The sequence below is a fragment of the Pelophylax lessonae genome (genome assembly GCF_965119305.1).
Source record: "Pelophylax lessonae genome assembly, chromosome: 6".
NCBI classification, from domain to species: domain Eukaryota; kingdom Metazoa; phylum Chordata; class Amphibia; order Anura; family Ranidae; genus Pelophylax; species Pelophylax lessonae.
In genome coordinates this window covers 65,603,221-65,623,332 of record NC_138773.1, presented here as the reverse complement: position 1 = coordinate 65,623,332, position 20,112 = coordinate 65,603,221, and the positions used below count along the sequence as shown (strand labels likewise).

Below are 20,112 nucleotides of genomic sequence, written 5' to 3'. Positions count from 1 at the left end.
CCGCCAACTGTCCCTTTTTTCCAGGAACAGTCCCTGCAAATAGGAGCCTGTCCCAGGTAATTTATATTGTCCCTGGAAGCGCCTGTTAATCGGGCTGCCCATAAATGTTACGCAGAAGTAGTGCAGCTGAATGGGAGAATTATTCCAACTCTGCTAATTTGGCCTTAAGTTTGAAATTCCCTTTTTTTAATCTTCTGTAATTCTCTCTATATTGAGTAGACTCTATATTCCGTTAAGTAGGCAATATTAATTATGCAGAGTGGGCAGAGCTTCATGGAAGTGGGTTTGGTAATTGATAGCTGTGCTGCAAAGTGTCTCTGGAATTTTTTTTAAATGTTGGCAACTATGACACGGCCCTCCATGGGCTTACGCTTTAGCGCACCCCACTGATCGAGGCCTTAGTAGAAATTCAGCAGACATTACGCAAGTTATACTGTGTTTATGTGTGCAAACAGGGATTTTAGTGAGGGTTTTTTTGTGAAAATTTTGTTTTTTTCACCATTTTGCAAAAAGGCACAATTTAAAATTTACAAACATTTGTTATTTATTAACACAACACAGGTTAAGCTTTTATATTTAGTACGAATTTAGCAGGAATTTTGTAAAATTTGCAGCATTTTTAACAAAAATATTGTTTAGATAAACATTTGCACAAATAGCACGGGCTTTAAAAATCAGTAGCACCTTCCCTTTTATTTTACAGGTCATGTGCTTTCAGAAAATGATGGTTTGGAGGGGGTCTTTTACAAATTCCTAAAGCTGTAAGGGAAAAATTAGAACTTTCAGATTTTTAGAGAAATTTGGATATTTACACTTTTGCGTCGGTTCGATTTTCACCATTTTGCAAAAAGGCGCAATTTAAAAGTTATTTATTAACTAAATGCAGGTTAAGCTTTTATAATTAGTAGGAATTTTGTAAAATTTGCTAAAAATGATTTTAGTGTATATTTAGGAAAAATATTGGTTTTGATAAACATTTGTGCAAATATTGCGAGGCCTTAAAAATCAGTAGCACCTTCTTTTTATTCTACTAGTGGTGTGCTTTCAGAAAATTTATGGTTTGGGGGGTATTTTAAAAACTCTGAAAGCTGTAAGTGAAAAGAAAAAAAGCAAAGGAAAAATTGCAAAAATGATTTGGCCAGCTGAGTTTAAAAGCGGAGCGCAGGGCCTGGCAGCGAAAAGGTTAAATAAAACTAAACTAGAGAAACAGATGAGTACAGCATAGCCAGCTGCTCTATGTGACAATATCCACTGATCAGCCATAGCATTATGACTAGGGATGATCGAACGGTTCGGGTCCACCATCGGTTCGGCCCGAACATTGGGTGTTCGAGGTTCGGCCGAATTTAGAACTTTTTGCCCAAAAAGTTCGGAATTCGGCAACCAGAACCGCCCAAAATGCAATGCTTCAGGAAATGGGCTTTAAAAGCCCGTGATTGGACCAGAACCATTAGCAAAAGCCAATTGAGGGGGCAGGAGAATGCTAGGAATGTGATTGGAGTGACTAGGGGGTCCCTAGACCAATCATTAGTGAATACGCCCCCCAGTATATAAGATCGCCCCCGCCATATTCCCAGCATTGTTATACTGGACATGGAAGAGAGTGGAAGCAGTTCTGTTAATTTTACTTTAAAAAAGTGTCATTTAGCTATTTTTAGTGTGAGGAAAGGGATATCTAGTGTAGTTAGAGTGCTCCTTTACACTTAAGTTAGCTTCAAAAATTTAGTTTCTGTAGGGAAAGTGTTAAGTGTCAGGGGACCGTAGTGTAGTGTAGGGTTAACTGACAGTGACTGCTATGGCAGGGTGACAAAACCCTTCCATAGCAGGGTGACCGCTATAGAGAAATGATCATTTCTCTGCTTCGGGACAGGTATGTGGCTTCTCACCAGCAAGCATTTTTTAATGCTGCAGGGGCTGCCACTGCCAGTGCTTTTTTGAGGACATGTTTGATGTCAGACATGACATCTGAATATGTGTATAGGGGGTATATATAGACATATATGTCTGAATATATACCCCTAGACATATATAGGTGTGATAGTAGCAGAAATAAATGCTTGCGCTAATGAAATCATTTACAGTAATATATTTCTGCTACTATCACACCTATATATGTCTAGGGGTATATATTCAGACATATATGCCTATATATACCCCCTATACACATGTTCAGATGTTTTGCCTGCCTCAAAAGAACCCCAAAAAATGCCAAAAAAAACGCTAGCGTCAAAAAAAAAATGCCCAGGTGTGTTTTTGCTGGCATTTTTTGGGGGGTTTTGGAGGCAGGCAAAACATCAGAACTTGTGCACAGTACCACTATACACAAGTTCAGATGTTTTGCCTGACTGCAAAGAACCCAAAAAAATGCCTGCTATTAAACCGGCAAGGTGTTACAGCAGAGAAGCCATATTCCTGTGCTTAAAGTTTTCTAATACAAACGATCTTTTTTTTTATGGTTCTGGACATGCTACAGAGCTGAAACTTCACAGGTACACCTTTTAGACCCCCCAGACACAAAATCACACACAAAAAAGTTCTTAAAAATTGTCATTTTTGATAAAAAAGCCAATTATTGAAAAATTAAAAAAAAAAAAAGATTTTTTGATTTTTACTTTGGATTTAGTATCTGGGGGGTCTAAAAAGTGTACATGTGAAGTTTCAGCTCTGTAGCATGTCCAGAACCCCCCAAAAATTAGCATTTTCTTATAATTTTTATTAGAACAGGAATACGGCTTCTCTACGGCGCTTTTTCTTGCATTTATCGGGCATTTTTGGAGGCAGGCATGACTTTTTTTGGATTTAGTGTCTGGGGGGTCTAAAAAGTGTACCTGTGAAGTTTCAGCTCTGTAGCATGTCCAGAACCAGAAAAAAAGATAATTTTTCAGTAGAGCAGGGATGGTGGGACCCCTCTTTTACACTTATATGATCTTTTTTTGGGGTTCTGGACATGCTACAGAGCTGAAACTTCACAGGTACACCTTTTAGACCCCCCAGACACAAAATCACACAAAAAAAGTTCTTAAAAATTGTCATTTTTGATAAAAAAGCCAATTATTGAAAAATTAAAAAAAAAAAAAAAAAAAGAGATTTTTTGATTTTTACTTTGGATTTAGTATCTGGGGGGTCTAAAAAGTGTACATGTGAAGTTTCAGCTCTGTAGCATGTCCAGAACCATAAAAAAAAAAGATTGTTTGTATTAGAAAACTTTAAGCACAGGAATATGGCTTCTCTGCTGTAACACCTTGCCGGTTTAATAGCAGGCATTTTTTTGGGTTCTTTGCAGTCAGGAAAAACATCTGAACTTGTGTATAGTGGTACTGTGCACAAGTTCTGATGTTTTGCCTGCCTCCAAAATCCCCAAATAATGCCAGCAAAAACACACCTGGGCATTTTTTTTTTTGACGCTAGCGTTTTTTTTGGCATTTTTTGGGGTTCTTTTGAGGCAGGCAAAACATCTGAACATGTGTATAGGGTGTATATATAGGCATATATGTCTGAATATATACCCCTAGACATATATAGGTGTGATAGTAGCAGAAATATATTACTGTAAATGATTTCATTAGCGCAAGCATTTATTTCTGCTACTATCACACCTATATATGTCTAGGGGTATATATTCAGACATATATGTCTATATATCCCCCCTATACACATGTTCAGATGTTTTGCCTGCCTCAAAAGAACCCCAAAAAATGCCAAAAAAAAACGCTAGCGTCAAAAAAAAAAAATGCCCAGGTGTGTTTTTGCTGGCATTTTTTGGGGAATTTTGGAGGCAGGCAAAACATCAGAACTTGTGCACAGTACTACTATACACAAGTTCAGATGTTTTTCCTGACTGCAAAGAACCCAAAAAAATGCCTGCTATTAAACCGGCAAGGTGTTACAGCAGAGAAGCCATATTCCTGTGCTTAAAGTTTTCTAATACAAACGATCTTTTTTTTTCTGGTTCTGGACATGCTACAGACCTGAAACTTCACATGTTCACTTTTTAGACCCCCCAGATACTAAATCCAAAGTAAAAATCAAAAAATCTCTTTTTTTTTTTTTTTAATTTTTCAATAATTGGCTTTTTTATCAAAAATGACAATTTTTAAGAACTTTTTTTTGTGTGATTAATAGTTAATGGGGCATGACCCAGAACCCTAGGCACTTTTTAGGGGCATTTATTGGGTTTTAGGGCTTAAAAATGGTGTTTTTTGATTACAGAAGTTCGGGTCCCATTGATTTCAATGGGGTTCTGAAATCCGGGCCGAACTTTCGTGAAGTTCGGGTGTTCTGGTCGAACCGAACTTTTCAAAAGTTCGATCATCCCTAATTATGACCACCCACTATAACCGATTGAGGCATGGACTCCACTAGACCTCTGAAGGTATGCTGTGGTATCTGGCACCAAGCCATCAGTAGCAGATCCTTCAAGTCCTGTAAGTTGTGAGCTGGAGCCTCCATGGCTCGGACTAGTTTTTTTTAGCGCATCCCACAGATGCTCTATTGGATTGATATCTGGAGAATTTGAATGCCAAGTTAACACCTCAAACTCATGATTGTGTCCCTCAAACTGTTTTTTAATTTATCAGACCAGGCCACCTTCTTCTGTTGCTCTGGGGTCTAGTTCTGATGCTCACATGGGCATTGCAAGTGCTTTTTGGCTGTGGACACGGACATGTGGCATGGACACCCTGATTGGTCTGCGGCTACGCAGCCCCAAACACAACAAAGTGCGATGCACTACTATGTGTTCTGACATCTATCAGAATCCGCATGAAGTTTAAGCTACACTAGCCCTTCTATTAGATTAGACTGCACAGGCCAGCCTTCACTCCCCATGTGCATTGATAAACCTTGGCTGCTGATGAACCAGTTGCCGGTTTTCGTTCCTTGAACCACTTTTGGTCAGTCCTCACCACTGCAGACTAGGAACATCCCACAAGAGCTGCAGCTTTGGGGACACCAGTTTTGGAGATGCTCTGACCCAGTCGTCTAGCCATTACAATTTAGCTTTGTCAAAGTCGCTCAAATCCATTGATTCATTCAATGCCCATTTTTTTCTGCTTTCAACACATCAACTTGAAGGACAACATGTTCACTTGCTGCCTAATGTATCCTACCAACCTTAAGGTGCCATTGTCTTGAAATAATCAATGTTATTTGCTTTACCTGTCAGAGGTCATCAGGTTATGGCTGATTGGTATATGTGTACCATTCTGCCAGTCTTAGTTTAATGGCACCCAGCCATCAGCATTCTTCTATAGCTAATCTAAATAAACATCTTCCATATCCACAGTGCAATACTTTAGAGTTCACTGTCCCCATGCACCCCCAGACAGGGAGATAGTTTCCCACTATCGTTATGTTCATTAAGCTACATCACTAGCCTAGTCTCAAAATACCAACCTAATCGCTCTCTTCATTCCTCTCAAAATCTCCTGCTCTCTAGCTCCCTCGTCACCTCCTCCAATACTCGTCTCCAGGACTTTTCCAGAGCCTCTCCAATCCTATGGAACTTCTTACCCCAATCTGTCCGATTATCTCCTACTCTATTAGCTTTTAGACGATCCCGGAAAACCCTCCTCTTCAGAGAAGCCTATCCTACCCACACCTAACAACTACACCTCCATTTTCTCCATCAGCCAATCCCCCACAGTTATTGCCTTTTGTTTCACTTTACCCTCCCTTCTAGATTGTAAACTAACGAGCAGGGCCATCCATTTCCTCCTGTATTGAATTGTATTGTAACTGTATTGTCTTCCCTCATATTGTAAAGCGCTGCGCAAACTGTTGGTGCTATATAAATCCTGTATAATAATAAGTCAAAGGTAGGCATGCCAGGGGTTGTTAGCCATGGGTGCAATAGCTTGTCAAATCTCTTAGGTACACCTCTACGACTAGAGATATGTTCTTCCAAGTAAAGTCTATTGGTAATCTTGCTCTTCCATTCATCGAGTCTGAAAGGATTTGGAGACGTCCATCTCATAAGAATAAGCTTCCTGGTTTGGAACAGAGCTCTTCAAATTGCTTACGTTATAGGAGTTTTACAAGTAAAGCTTTTAGTATATTCAATGGCGTATTATCCATGGGTGCAGGGTGTTTACTGCACACAGGTCAGAGGGTGGGGGCCCACTGTGCTCTGACCCACCCTTCACCTATGGATGAGAAGTCCTTGGCTGACAGTCGGGACGATCGGTGAAGGCAGTTACAGGCACTGATCTCCCTGTTTAGCTTTCAATTAGGCACCTGACAGCTGCGGGAGGGAGAGGAGGAGAAGCTCCTCCTCTCCACTTCCCATTCTCTCATTCCTGTGGCTGTCCGCTGCTTAATTGAAGATATACAGTAAGATCAATGCCTGTAACTGCCTGCACCAATCAACCCGACTGTCCCCCCATGTGTTTTCCCGGCCCCCTTCCCCCCCCCCCCCTTAGTAAACTGACAGAATGGAGTGCGGAGAAAGGGGCCGGTAAACATATAATTTACCGACCGCTTCCTTTTCTGACCAGAGTCAGTAATAACTGACTCTGTCCATTCAAAACAGAACCATAAATTGAAACTGTAGTTACGATGCTCCTGTTTATGAATGAATAGGAGCCTCTGTCTCTGTTCATTTATCTTCAGTGCAGCGAAGGCTGCAGAGAAAGGGACTGGGGAATCTCTGTCCTCAGTCCTTTACTTGGTCTCAAAGGGGAGATTTCAGGAGACTATTTAGACCCTGGATATCTAACCAAAGCCCCCCAACAAGGCTGATAAAAAAAGAATTGCAATAAAGAATAATAAAAACAGTTTAAAAAAAAAAAAAAAGGGTGACTGCCCCTGAAGAAAAAAAATGAAACCATCCACTGGACAGTTGGATGGTGTCAGTAGTTTTTTGTTTTTACTATTGTATTTTCTATTTACTTTTACAAATTTTAGAGCAGCGAACTTCACTGAAGTGTACAGGTTCGGCTAGCTGCTTACAGGTGGTAGGAAACAGCTGCAGGAATCAGCAGATTTAATTCATGGCAGTTGCCGTGCAAATGTAGGAAGAGAGGCATTGAATAACTGTATGCATATTCAGACATGACACAGTTTAGATGTAGGAGGTTACATACCGTGCTACATCATTCTGAGGTAGACTGCTATATACTCGGATCATGTCCAAGGCATCTGCTGCTTCCCACCCATTAGACAAGAATCGATCAATCTGCAACAAATACATTCATATAAAAATGCTACTTTTTAAAGAGTTAAACAGAATTTCTACATTTTTATAAAATGTCGATATATACAAATGTGGAAACATACAATTTCAATTTAACATGGTCTTACTAGCAAATCTGATATTGTAAGACAGGACATAACCTACATGTCTTTATATATTATTTATAACCTATATTGTTACTTTATGCAGTTTTGATTTGTTAAATTTGTCCCTATTATTTGCATTAATGCAGTGGTCAACAAACTGTGGTCCATGGGCCTAATGTGGCCCTTTGGTTGTTTTTATGATGCTCCAACTGATATGAGGCATTCTTCCATCCGCTGACACCAATGAAGGGGCACTATTCCTCCCACTGACAACAACACAGTGGCACTATTCCTCCCTTTGACCCCACCGATGGGGCACGGTTCCTCCAACTGACCCCACCAATGGGGCACTGTTCCTCCAACTGACCCCCCCCCCCCGATGGGGCACTGTTCCTCCAACTGACCCCACCGATGGGGCACTGTTCCTCCAACTGACCCCACCGATGGGGCACTGTTCCTCCAACTGACCCCACCGATGGGGCACTGTTCCTCCAACTGACCCCACCGATGGGGCACTGTTCCTCCAACTGACCCCACCGATGGGGCACTGTTCCTCCAACTGACCCCACCTATAGGGCACTGTTCCTCCAACTGACCCCACCGATGGGGCACTGTCCCTCCAACTGACCCCACCGATGGGGCACTGTCCCTCCAACTGACCCCACCGATGGGGCACTGTCCCTCCAACTGACCCCACCGATGGGGCACTGTCCCTCCAACTGACCCCACCAATGGGGCACTGTTCCTCCAACTGACCCCACCGATGGGGCACTGTTCCTCCAACTGACCCCACCGATGGGGCACTGTTCCTCCAACTGACCCCACCGATGGGGCACTGTTCCTCCAACTGACCCCACCTATAGGGCACTGTTCCTCCAACTGACCCCACCGATGGGGCACTGTCCCTCCAACTGACCCCACCGATGGGGCACTGTCCCTCCAACTGACCCCACCGATGGGGCACTGTCCCTCCAACTGACCCCACCAATGGGGCACTGTCCCTCCAACTGACCCCACCGATGGGACACTGTTCCTCCAACTGACCCCACCGATGGGGCACTGTCTCTCCAACTGACACCACCGATGGGGCACTGTCTCTCCAACTGACACCACCGATGGGGCACTGTCCCTCCAACTGACACCACCGATGGGGCACTGTCCCTCCAACTGACACCACCGATGGGGCACTATTCTTCCCACTGACACCAACAATGAGGCACTGCTCCTCCAACTGACACCACCGATGGGGCACTGTCCCTCCAACTGACACCACCGATGGGGCACTATTCTTCCCACTGACACCAACAATGAGGCATTGCTCCTCCAACTGACACCAGAGGGGCACTATTCCTTCCACTGACCCCACCAATGGGACACTGCTCCTCCCACTAACACCAACGATGGAGCACTACTCCTCCAAATAACACCAATAATGGGGTGTTGCTCCTCCCACTGACAGGGCACTATTCCTCCTTCAGCTCGCTACAGGCGATATATATTTTCTTATACTCCCACTGACTACCAAACCTGAGACATGCTCTATTCCCACTTGCCACAGTCCGCCCGCCCCCCCCCCCCCCCCATAACCTGAAGGACAGTAAACTGGCCCTTTGTTTAGAAAATTAGAATGGAAACCCATATATAGCATTTACAGCTTGTACTGGCTTTTGAGTAAACTGTGTACCCAATAGGAAATCAAACACTCATTTTTAAAATACATCTGATACAAAAAGCATTATTATAATGGAAAAGCTGATTAAATCACCAACTACAATTAAATTATGTGACCTCTTTTTCTTGCGATGAAAAAGCAAATGATATCCATTCTAGCACTTGTCCGCTTGGAACCTATTCTGTGAGTCATAAGCAGTGTCGTAGATGCTCATTAGAAATCTGTCTCACTGTAGTGCCACTTGTGACAGACTCATGTACATGTTTGTAAAGTGAATATGAATAAAAAAAATATAGGATGTGACAATACTTCACCAGGCCCCAAATAATCCATTATAGAAGAGATCTTATTTAATTCCACTTTACTTACCACCAATATAGTGGTATCTCCTTTATGAATTTGTTGCAACAATAGTGACAGACAGGAAAAGTGTCACAAATGAGATCTACAAAAAACGTGTAGCACACATCAGTACCAACAACGAAAATGCCACACTTTGCCGAATTTGTGGCAAAGCTTGCGACTGCATACGCACTGCCAGAAATGCATCACCCATGCCTTATTAAATTGCCCCCTTTGTATGTGTCCATCCCTCTTCCAGCACATCATGAGGACCATACAGTGGGATACATTTTTATACTATCTCATTATTTTATTGATTCGGACCTACCAAAGCATGTTTTTTTGAGGAGCAGTGGTCAAACACAAATTCTTCTCTGAAACATGGAGACACAATCAAGGTTTTCTTTTCTGTATATATATTTTATTACAAGGAATTGGTATTTTCCTTAACCATTTCAATACTGGGCACTTTCACCTCCTTCCTGCTCAGGCCAATTTTCAAGCTTTTAGCGCTCTCACACTTGAATGACAATTGCATACACTGTACCCAAATGAAATTGTACCATGTTTTTCACACAAATAGAGCTTTCTTTTGGTATTTAATCACCACTGGGTTTTTTATTTTTTGCTAAACAAAAATTTAAAAAAAAAAAAAGAAAAAGTTTTTGTTTCGGTTAAACAATTTTTCAAATAACCTTTCTTCATAAATGTAAGCCAAAATGTGTTCTGCTACATTCATGTGGTGAAAATACCCAAATCAGTGTATAATATTTAGTCTGTAGGAAAGTTATAGAGTCCACATACTATGGTATATTTATCTGAAAATTGATGAATCCCGATGTACTGACACCCTATCTCACTTCTTTAGGCTCTAAAATGCCAGGACAGTACAAATATTCCCAAATGAGTTACTTTGGAAAGTAGACAGTCCAAGGTATTTAGTAAGAGTGCTGTCACATTTTGAATAACAATTACTCAGTTATGCAACACTGTACCCAAATTAGATTTTTATCATTGTTTTGAGAGAGATAGAGCTTCCTTTTGGTGGTATTTAATCATCACTGGGGTTTTTATTTTTTTGTTAACAGAAAAAGACCATACATTTTGTTTCTGTTAAATTTTTTTTGCAAGTAAGTAATTTTCCCTTCTTCTCTGATGTGTGCGGTTGAGGCTGCACCGATGGGCACTGAAGAGGCTGCACTGACAAGGCTGTACTGATAAATCAGGGCACTTAGTATAAATACTGTACACTCTGTGCCCCTCACAGATTGGCTCTCCTTTCCTCATACTCTGTCTCTGTGTGAGGAAAGGAGAGCCGTTAACCGGTAAGTCTGTTTAAATTGTGAGAGCTGTGATTGGACTGTAATTGGCTCTTTACACCGATCTGTGATCCGCTGTGTCTAAGGCACACAGCGGTCACAATGCATGCCCCAGGAGGTGCACACGTGGGAGGATGGCCTGGGATGTCCTCCTGGACCTGGAGAGCCACACTGTAGCCATATAACAGCTACAGTCCAGGCAGCAAGTGGTTAAAATAAACAACTGATTGATTTGTAACCAATTTAAACATCATATGTACTGTACTTAGTGGGGTTTCTCCCAGAAAAAAAAAAAGTAACATGACTATTGGGCTTGCATGTCAAACAAGATTCTACAGTAGTTGTCGCTTGTTCTATAGATCTCCTGTTCATGAATATTCATTCATGCTTGATTTCACAAAGCTGCTGCTATCTTATCTGCGCAAAAACAATAGAGTAAGTCAGAGAGGCTTTCTATCTGCTAATCGATACTCTCTGTACGCGACAAAATGAACCTCAGGATAAACTGAGGTCAGCTTCATCAACAGGGACAAGTCTGCAATTTGTTTAGTAAAAGATTAATGAGAAAACCAAGCCATGTATCCGAGGTTATGATGAGTGCACACTCATGGTACATACAGTGCCTTGAAAAAGTATTCATCCTCCTTGACATTTTCCATGTTACAACCAAAAATGTAAATGTATTTTTATTGGAATTTTCTGTGATAGACCAACACAAAGTGGAATATCATTGGGAAGTGGAACGAAAATGATAAATGGTTTAAAAATTTTCTACAAATAAATATCTGAAAAGTGTGGCGTGCATTTGTTTTCAACCCCCTTTACTCGGATACCCCTAACTAAAATTTAGTGGAACCAATTGCCTTCACAAGTCACCTAATTTGTAGATAAAGTCCACCTGTGTGTAATTTAATCTTAGTATCAATACAGCTGTTCTGTGAAGCCCTCTGAGGTGTGTTAGAGTACCTTAGTGAACAAACAGCATCATGAAGGCCAAATAACACACCAGACAGGTCAGGGATAAAATTGTGGATGAGTTAAAAGCAGGGTTAGGTTATAAAAAAACATCCCAAGCTTTAAACATCTCACGGAGCACTGTTCAATCCATCAACTAAAAATGGACAGAGTATGGCACAACTGCAAACCTACCAAGACATGGCCACCCACCTAAACTGACAGGCCGGGCAAGGAGAGCATTAATCAGAGAAGCAGCCAAGAGGCCCATGGTAACTCTGGAGGAGCAGCAGAGATCCACAGCTCAGGTGGGAGAATCTGTCCACAGGACAACTATTAGTTGTGCACTCCACAAATCTGGCCTTTATGGAAGAGTGGCAAGAAGAAAACCATTGTTGAAAGAAAGCCATAAGAAGTCCCGTTTGCAATTTGCAAGAAGCCATGTGGGGGACACAGCAAACATGTGGAAGAAGGTGCTCTGGTCAGACGAGACCAAAATTGAACGTTTTGGCCTAAAAGCAAAACGCTATGTGTGGCGGAAAACCAACACTACAAATCACCCTGAACACACCATCCCCACTGTGAAAAATGGTGGTGATGGCATCATCTTGTGGGGATTATTTTCTTCAACAGGGACAGGGAAGCTGGTCAGAGTGGATAGAAAGATGGATGGAGCCAAATACAGGGCAATCTTAGCAGAAAACCTTTTAGAGTCTGCAAAAAACTTGAGACTGGGGCAGAGCTTCATCTTCCGGCAGGACAACGACCCTAAACACACAGCCAGAGATACAATGGAATGGTTTAAATCCAAGCATATTAATTTGTTAGAATGGCCCAGTCAAAGTCTAGACCTAAATCCAATTGAGAATCTGTGCCAAGACTTGAACATTGCCATTCACAGATACTCTCTATCCAGTCTGACAGAGCTTGAGCTAATGTGCAAAGAAGAATGGGGAAAATTTTCACACTAGATGTGCAAAGCTGGTAGAGACATCCCCAAAAAGACTTGCAGCTGTAATTGCAGTAAAAGGTGGTTCTACAAAGTATTGACTCAGGGGGGCTGAATACAAATGCACGCCACACTTTTCAGATATTTGTAAAAAAAAAATAAAACCATTTATCATTTTCCTTCCACGTCAAAATTATGTGTCACATTGTGTTGGTCTATCACATAAAATCCCAATAAAATACAATTACATTTTTGGTCGTAACATGACAAAATGTGGAAAATTTAAAGGGCTATGAATACTTTGTCAAGGCACTGTACCTGTGTAGAATCTGGCAAGTCCATACCAACCTTTTACTGCTAGGCACTGCGCATCAGAAGACATCCCAATTGATTGAATTAAAGAGAACCTAATGAAGGTCAATTATTAAGTTGAATTTTCTAGTTTTTCAATAAACATTGTTCATCGACAAAACTAACACCTCGTTGGGGAGCCATCTATATTATATTTTGCAGTGCAAGGAGCAGTGATGGCATCACATCCTTTCAGAACAATCAGTAAACTGGTTCTTAATACACAAAGGTGTTCAATAGGGTGGTTGTCAAACAGTGCTGGATAGCACATGGAAATGCGAGTTCTTTTTATATTGCTTTTTAACAAAGTGTAAAATGCTATGAAAGCCTCTTCTCCTTAATTTTTGCTGATTTGCTATTGAAGTCAAGGGCAGCGTCCACACACAGCATGTATTCATCTACAACACAAGGTTTGACCATCTTCAAGATAAGTGGTCAAAATCATCTAGTGAGTGCTTATTCTTTAGGACAACATTTTGCTACTTTTTTTCCAACTTCCGCAGCCTTTAAAAGCATGCAAAGTCTTGAGACACCCCAGTCTAAAGTGTAAAAAATGTAAATGGTACTCATCAATGAGAAACCTGAGCCTAGGATGCTGCATACAACTGTCTTGATGAATTAACTTTACATAAGAGCCCTCCCTTAATGTGCGAGTTCCCCCTTACGACAGAGGTCCTACACATCACAACAGAGTCGCCCAATGACATCAGATGCCCCCCTATGGATGAGCCCCCTCCCCCATCACATCAGGGTACCCAATGACAGAGAACCCCTCCATCACATCAGAGTTCCTCATCACAGATCCTCTCATTTCTGGCGGAAGCCCATCCAGTCCAGGGTTAGCATCATGCGTTGCTAGCATAGCAACAAGAGACCCTGCGCACCCTGCCCTAGAGTTGTCATGATCCTGGTGGCTGACCTGCCAGCACCATGGAAACTCATGATGCTGATCGAGAACAACTTTGGTTGTGTGCTCAAAGCACGGGGAACCCCATACAGCATCTTTGAGGGCGGTGGATATCGGATTACAGGAGGAGATCAATTCCCCATTTTCAAATAGAAAAAAAGGATTTTGGATCTTTGCTCGTACCTGTATATTAATTATTATAATACAGGATTTATATAGTGCCAATAGCTTACACAGCGCTTTACAACAAAAACACAGACAGTACATTCACAATAAAATTCAATACAGGTGGAATCAGAGGGCTCTGCTAATTACAGCTTAAAATCCAAGAGGGAGGGTCAGAACCTTGAGATGAGGGTCTCCTGCCATGTTGTACAATATTCATTTGTTTGATGCTTTGAGATCCTTGATGAATATTTGTAACTCTCTATACCTTTAATAAACTTTATATTTCCAAAAGTGCAGCGCTATAAGTGAAAAGAACATTTTAAACTGAGAAATTTGTGAGAAAAAACGAATGAATAATCCACAAAGTAATAAGAGGGTAGTGTCCAAAATGATAGATAAAGTCCCAAAAAAGATGGTGCAAGTAGAGACGAATCCAAGTGCAAGATACTGTGAAGAACACTCCTTCCAGTGACACCAGGGAAAAGTGCAAGATGGGGACACCTCCGTGCACAAATATTACAAGCAGCTTACCAGAACTCCGTGGCTACTCAAATGAATGAGGTAGCCTCTCCCTTTATATATTTTTAATAAACTTTACCTTGATTACAAAAAAAATAAAAAATAATAATAAAAATTGTTCATACTCTGACTGTATTTTCCTGCTTACATATGTACCAACTTTACTAAGACCCAATGGGACAAAGTGGGCAAAAAGAAACCTTACAGGGGTTATAACCCTCCCTTAGGCCCCTTTCACACATGTATGACCTGAAAGTCACACGACTTGAAGCAATGACTGTGTAATCTTGAGGCGAATGGACATCAAGTCAGATCAAAAATCGGACCAAAGGGACTACTTTGAAGTCGTACAGATATGAATGGTACTCATTGGAAATCATGCGGTGCGACTTATGCGAATTTGCAGTCCCAAGTCACAGGACAAGTCGCACAAGTGTGAAAGGGGCCTTACTCTATCCAAAAAAAAAAAAAAAAAACATTTTTGCCTATAGTTCTACTTTAAGCTGATTGCATATGAGCACAAAGTGTGAAGTTCACATTTTTCTCACTTTTTGTATCACTGCACAAAGTACCATTTAATGAACTGATTTTGCAGAGTTATTCAGATGAAAGTGTTCACTTATTTTTATTTGTAGGGATTTTGGGCACAAGTAATAAAAAGTACAAATAAAGGTGCTTATCAAGCACTTTAATATAGAGTAGTTTAATACTAGTATGGAGACCTCTGAGGAGCAAAGGTGCTGGAATATTCAACCAGCTTCAATCAAAACTCAAACATCAAGTCTGGGTGGACTATGTGGTTGATTCACTAAAACTGGAGAGTGCACAACTTAGTGCAGTTCTGCATAGAAACCAATCAGCTTCCAAGTTTTAATGTCAAAGCATATTTGAACAAGCTGAAGTTAGAAGCTGATTGGCTACAATGCACAGTTGCCCCAGAGTTTGCACTTTCCAGTTTAAGTAAATCATCCCATATGTCCCTTTAAACATTGTGCAACAGAGAGAAGAGAAGCAGTGGGCTCTTTACCTGAGACTGGAGTGATCGGCAGGCCTCAACTCCCGCCAGGTTGCATTGTCTCCTCTGCAGATTCTCTACCATGATCTGTCCAAAGCGGTCTGCCATATTGACCTGGTCAGTAAAAGAACAGAGATTAACAGACATTTCTTATCACTGGCTGGCTCTTAAAATCATCAAATAAAACCTCAGTCTGTTTCTATCAAATGTTTGACATCTCATAAACCTTCCTGCCCATCCTGCCAGCTGAATCGGGTCCAGCAAGAATGGAGTTTATAGGAGGAGTAGGCAAATACAATATTTATAGAACTCCTAAATAAAATATTTCCGTTCTGTCAGCTCAGTTCATGTTTATCTTGGGCTCTAACAAAATCACTGTAGTTCTGCAGTGGTTGTGTATGTTGAAAGTGTGTTTGTCACCTATAGACAGTGAAGGCTGTTTTTATAATAAGTTTAATATTTCCAGGAATTCATTCCCATTTAGGCCCCTTTCACAAGATCGGACCGTTCAGGTTTGCTTGTCCGTTTTCAGGCGGACCAGATCCGGCCTCCCATTCTCCTCTATGTGGAGGCGGATGTCAGCGGACATGTGTCTACTGACACCCGTCTGGTGTCCGATCCAATAAGATCCACTGAAAACAGACGGATGGCGATACGTTCGCCATCCGCCCAGCAGGTGGGATTGGATAAAAACAGACATGCTGCCTGCAGAACAATGCAGCCAAATGCAGACTCCGCCTGGGTCCTAACATCCACTTGATAGAATCTAGTGAACATATGTACCGAAGACCAAGTAGCGGCCTTGCAAATCTGAGCCATAGAAGCTTGATGGCGAACTACCCAAGAGGCACCTACTCTTCTGGTAGAGTGTGCCTTTACCGGAAAAGATGGAACCTTTCCTTATAAACCAGGGGTGGGGAACCTGCGGCCCCCGAAGCCATCTGATCCGGGCCTGCCATTGGGCTGCCTCCAGAGGGGAAGGGGAGGGGGAGCGCCTCCTGATTACACACACAGCAGGTTTCTTTGCTTACCCGGCGCGGCCGCTGTCATACAAAGTCACGCCTCCTACCTATGATAGACAGCACAGTAGTGACGTCTATCATAGGAGTGGGTCCAGGAGGTGTGACTTCCTATGCATTGATCTGTGGGGGCACGCATCACTCTGCATTCATCTGTGGGGGCACGCATCACTCTGCATTCATCCGTGGGGGCACGCATCACTCTGCATTCATCCGTGGGGGCACGCATCACTCTGCATTCATCCGTGGGGGCACGCATCACTCTGCATTCATCCGTGGGGGCACGCATCACTCTGCATTCATCCGTGGGGGCACGCATCACTCTGCATTCATCCGTGGGGGCACGCATCACTCTGCATTCATCCGTGGGGGCACGCATCACTCTGCATTCATCCGTGGGGGCACGCATCACTCTGCATTGATCCGTGGGGGCACTCATCACTCTGCATTGATATGTGGGGGCACTCATCACTCTGCATTGATATGTGGGGGCACTCATCACTCTGCATTGATATGTGGGGGCACTCATCACTCTGCATTGATATGTGGGGGCACTCATCACTCTGCATTGATATGTGGGGGCACTCATCACTCTGCATTGATATGTGGGGGCACTCATCACTCTGCATTGATATGTGGGGGCACTCATCACTCTGCATTGATATGTGGGGGCACTCATCACTCTGCATTGATATGTGGGGGCACTCATCACTCTGCATTGATATGTGGGGGCACTCATCACTCTGCATTGATATGTGGGGGCACTCATCACTCTGCATTGATATGTGGGGGCACTCATCACTCTGCATTGATATGTGGGGGCACTCATCACTCTGCATTGATATGTGGGGGCACTCATCACTCTGCATTGATATGTGGGGGCACGCATCACTCTGCATTGATCTGTGGGGGCACGCATCACTCTGCATTGATCTGTGGGGGCACGCATCACTCTGCATTGATCTGTGGGGGCACGCATCACTCTGCATTGATCTGTGGGGGCACGCATCACTCTTCATTGATATGTGGGGGCACTCATCACTCTGCATTGATATGTGGGGGCACTCATCACTCTGCATTGATATGTGGGGGCACTCATCACTCTGCATTGATATGTGGGGGCACTCATCACTCTGCATTGATATGTGGGGGCACTCATCACTCCGCATTGATTGGGGTACTAATCACTCTGCATTAAGGGGGGCAAACCTGGAAAACCAGTTGCGAGTAGCAACATCATCAATACCAGCTAACATCACACACCTCACCAAAGAGAAGCAACTGCAGCCATCACATTAGGGGTGAGTTAATTAAATGTTTGACCAAATATAATAGGCACCCGAATGATTTTAAAAATACCCAAATGGCCCTCGGCAGAAAAAAAGGTTCCCCACCCCGGTTTTAAACCATACGCCTGGATAATAACCTGCCGAATCCATTGAGAAATTGAAGAATTAGATGCTGCCAGCACAAAAAAAAAAAAATAAGGTCGGTCTTACGAATCTGAGCTGACCTTTTCAAATAAATCTTGAATGCACGTACTACATCGAGAGATTGTAATAACCTTTCCTCTGCCGTTTGAGGATTTGGAAAGACGGAAGGCAGTATAAGGTCCTGATTCAAATGAAAAGCGGACACCACCTTGGGCAAAAAACCTGGGTGTGGACGTAGAATCACCCTATCTTGATGTAAAATCAAGAATGACTTTACAAGAAAGAGCCACTAATTCTGATACTCTTCTGGCTGAAGTTACTGCAACTAAAAAGGCCAACTTTCTGGTCAAAAGAACCAGAGGAACATGCCGCATGGGCTCAAAAGGCTGTTTCTGTAAAACTGCCAACACCAAATTTAGATCCCAAGGACACAATGCATACCAAAAACTCCTGGGCCATGCTGGAGCCACCAGGATTACTGATTTCCCCTCTACCTGTATCCTGCTTAGAAGATGCAGCAGCAGCTGAATGGACGAAAGGCGTAGATCAGGGAAAACTCCTCCCAAGGAATCACCAAGGCATCCACTCCTGACTGCGATTGGATCCCTGGTCCTGGACACAAATTTTTTCAACTTGTTGTTGAACCTGGACGCCATCAAATCTACACCTGGGACCCCCCCCCCCCCCAGTGTTGGAAGATCAATGCAAAGATCTCGGGGTGGAAGGACCCTTCCCCAGGAAATATCTGTTGACGACTGCCTGCCAGTTTTCTATTCCTGGAATGAAAACCGCCGAAAGGCATAGAACTAATTTTTAAGCCCAGGATAGGATGAGAACCACCTCCTTCAGGGCTGACTGACTCTTGGGCCTCCCTGATGGTTGATATAAGCCACAGCCGTGGCATTGTCAGATTGTACCCTGACAGGATAACCCCGAAGTCTGGGCATCCAGTACTTTAATGACCGCTAAACTGCTCAGATTTCCAGGAGATTAATGGGAAGGCTCCCTTCTACCCATGACTACTTTCCTTGGTCAGTGGCTTCCTTCAGAACCACTCCCCAGCCGGAGAGACTGGCATCTGTAGTCACTACCTTCCAGACTATTGGAAGAAAGGATTTTCCTCTTTCCAAATTCCTGGCCATCAACCACCAACTTACTCTGATGTACCAAGGGTACCAGAGACATACACCAATCTAAGGCTTGGATCTTTCTGCTCCAGGCTGTCAGAATGTTGCTTTGTAAAGGTCTGGCATGGAATTGAGCACAGGGAACTGCTTTGAATGAGGACACCATCTTCCCTAATAACCTCATACAAAGACGTACAGAAGGGTACTTTTTCCTTCTTACGGACCAAACCAGATCCTTCAGGTCTATGACATTTTTTGACGGCAAGAATACCTTTGCCTGTACTACAAGGAAACCCGGATTTTTCAGATGCTGGACCGGCTGTAATGCTGACTTTGCCAAGTTCAGAATCCAGCCCAGATATTCTAACAACTGAACTGTCACACATTCTGCCTTAGAGCCGAAGCTGATCGATCTATTAGTAATAGGTCGTCTAGATATCCTACCACTGCTATTCCTTGAGACCTTAGAGCCCCCAATACTGGGGCTAGGATCTTTTTTGAACACTCGTGGAGATGTGGCCAGCCCAAAGGGCAGAGCCACAAACTGAAAATTACGGTTTTCTACTGCAAAGCGTAAAAGCCTTTGATGGGCATGAAAGATAGGCACGCAAAGGTATGCATCCTTGATGTCTATGGATGCTAGAAATTCTCCTCCTTGCACAGAGGCCATGACAGAGCTAATTCGGAAAGTGCGAATGTTTATAAACTGGTTCAGAGCTTTGAGATCCAAAATAGGTCTCATGTCTCGGTTTGGCTTGGGGACTAAAAATAATCTTTCATCCTCCGGAACTTCTGTAATCACTCTGAGACCGTAAATGGTCCAGAGCCAGAAGGAGAGATCTTCTGTTTTAGAGGATCTGCAGGTATGTTTGACTTTACAAACCGAGGATGAGCAAACACCTGAAATTCTAGTTTGTACCCCTGCAAGATAGTGGAAATAACCCAGTTGTCCTGAATTATTTCTACCCAGATCTCCGATTCCCCATGAAAGATAAAGCCAGCAACTTTTTACACAGTGATTCCGCAGACCAGCTTTTTAGCCACAGGATTCTGAGCAAA

At 42.8% G+C, this 20,112-nt stretch overlaps 1 protein-coding gene across 2 annotated transcripts in view; it reads right to left on the bottom strand.

Moving 5' to 3' along the window:
- The window catches only part of LCMT1 (leucine carboxyl methyltransferase 1), a 75,594-nt gene that overhangs the window by 10,755 nt on the left and 44,727 nt on the right, over nt 1-20,112 (bottom strand). For both annotated transcript variants that reach the window (XM_082260975.1, XM_082260974.1), the window contains exons 8-9: nt 15,487-15,588; nt 7,083-7,174 (exon numbers count right to left, since the gene is read on the bottom strand). In XM_082260975.1, the coding sequence (XP_082117101.1) occupies nt 7,083-7,174; nt 15,487-15,588 (194 nt within the window). The remainder of the gene's footprint in view (nt 1-7,082; nt 7,175-15,486; nt 15,589-20,112) is intronic.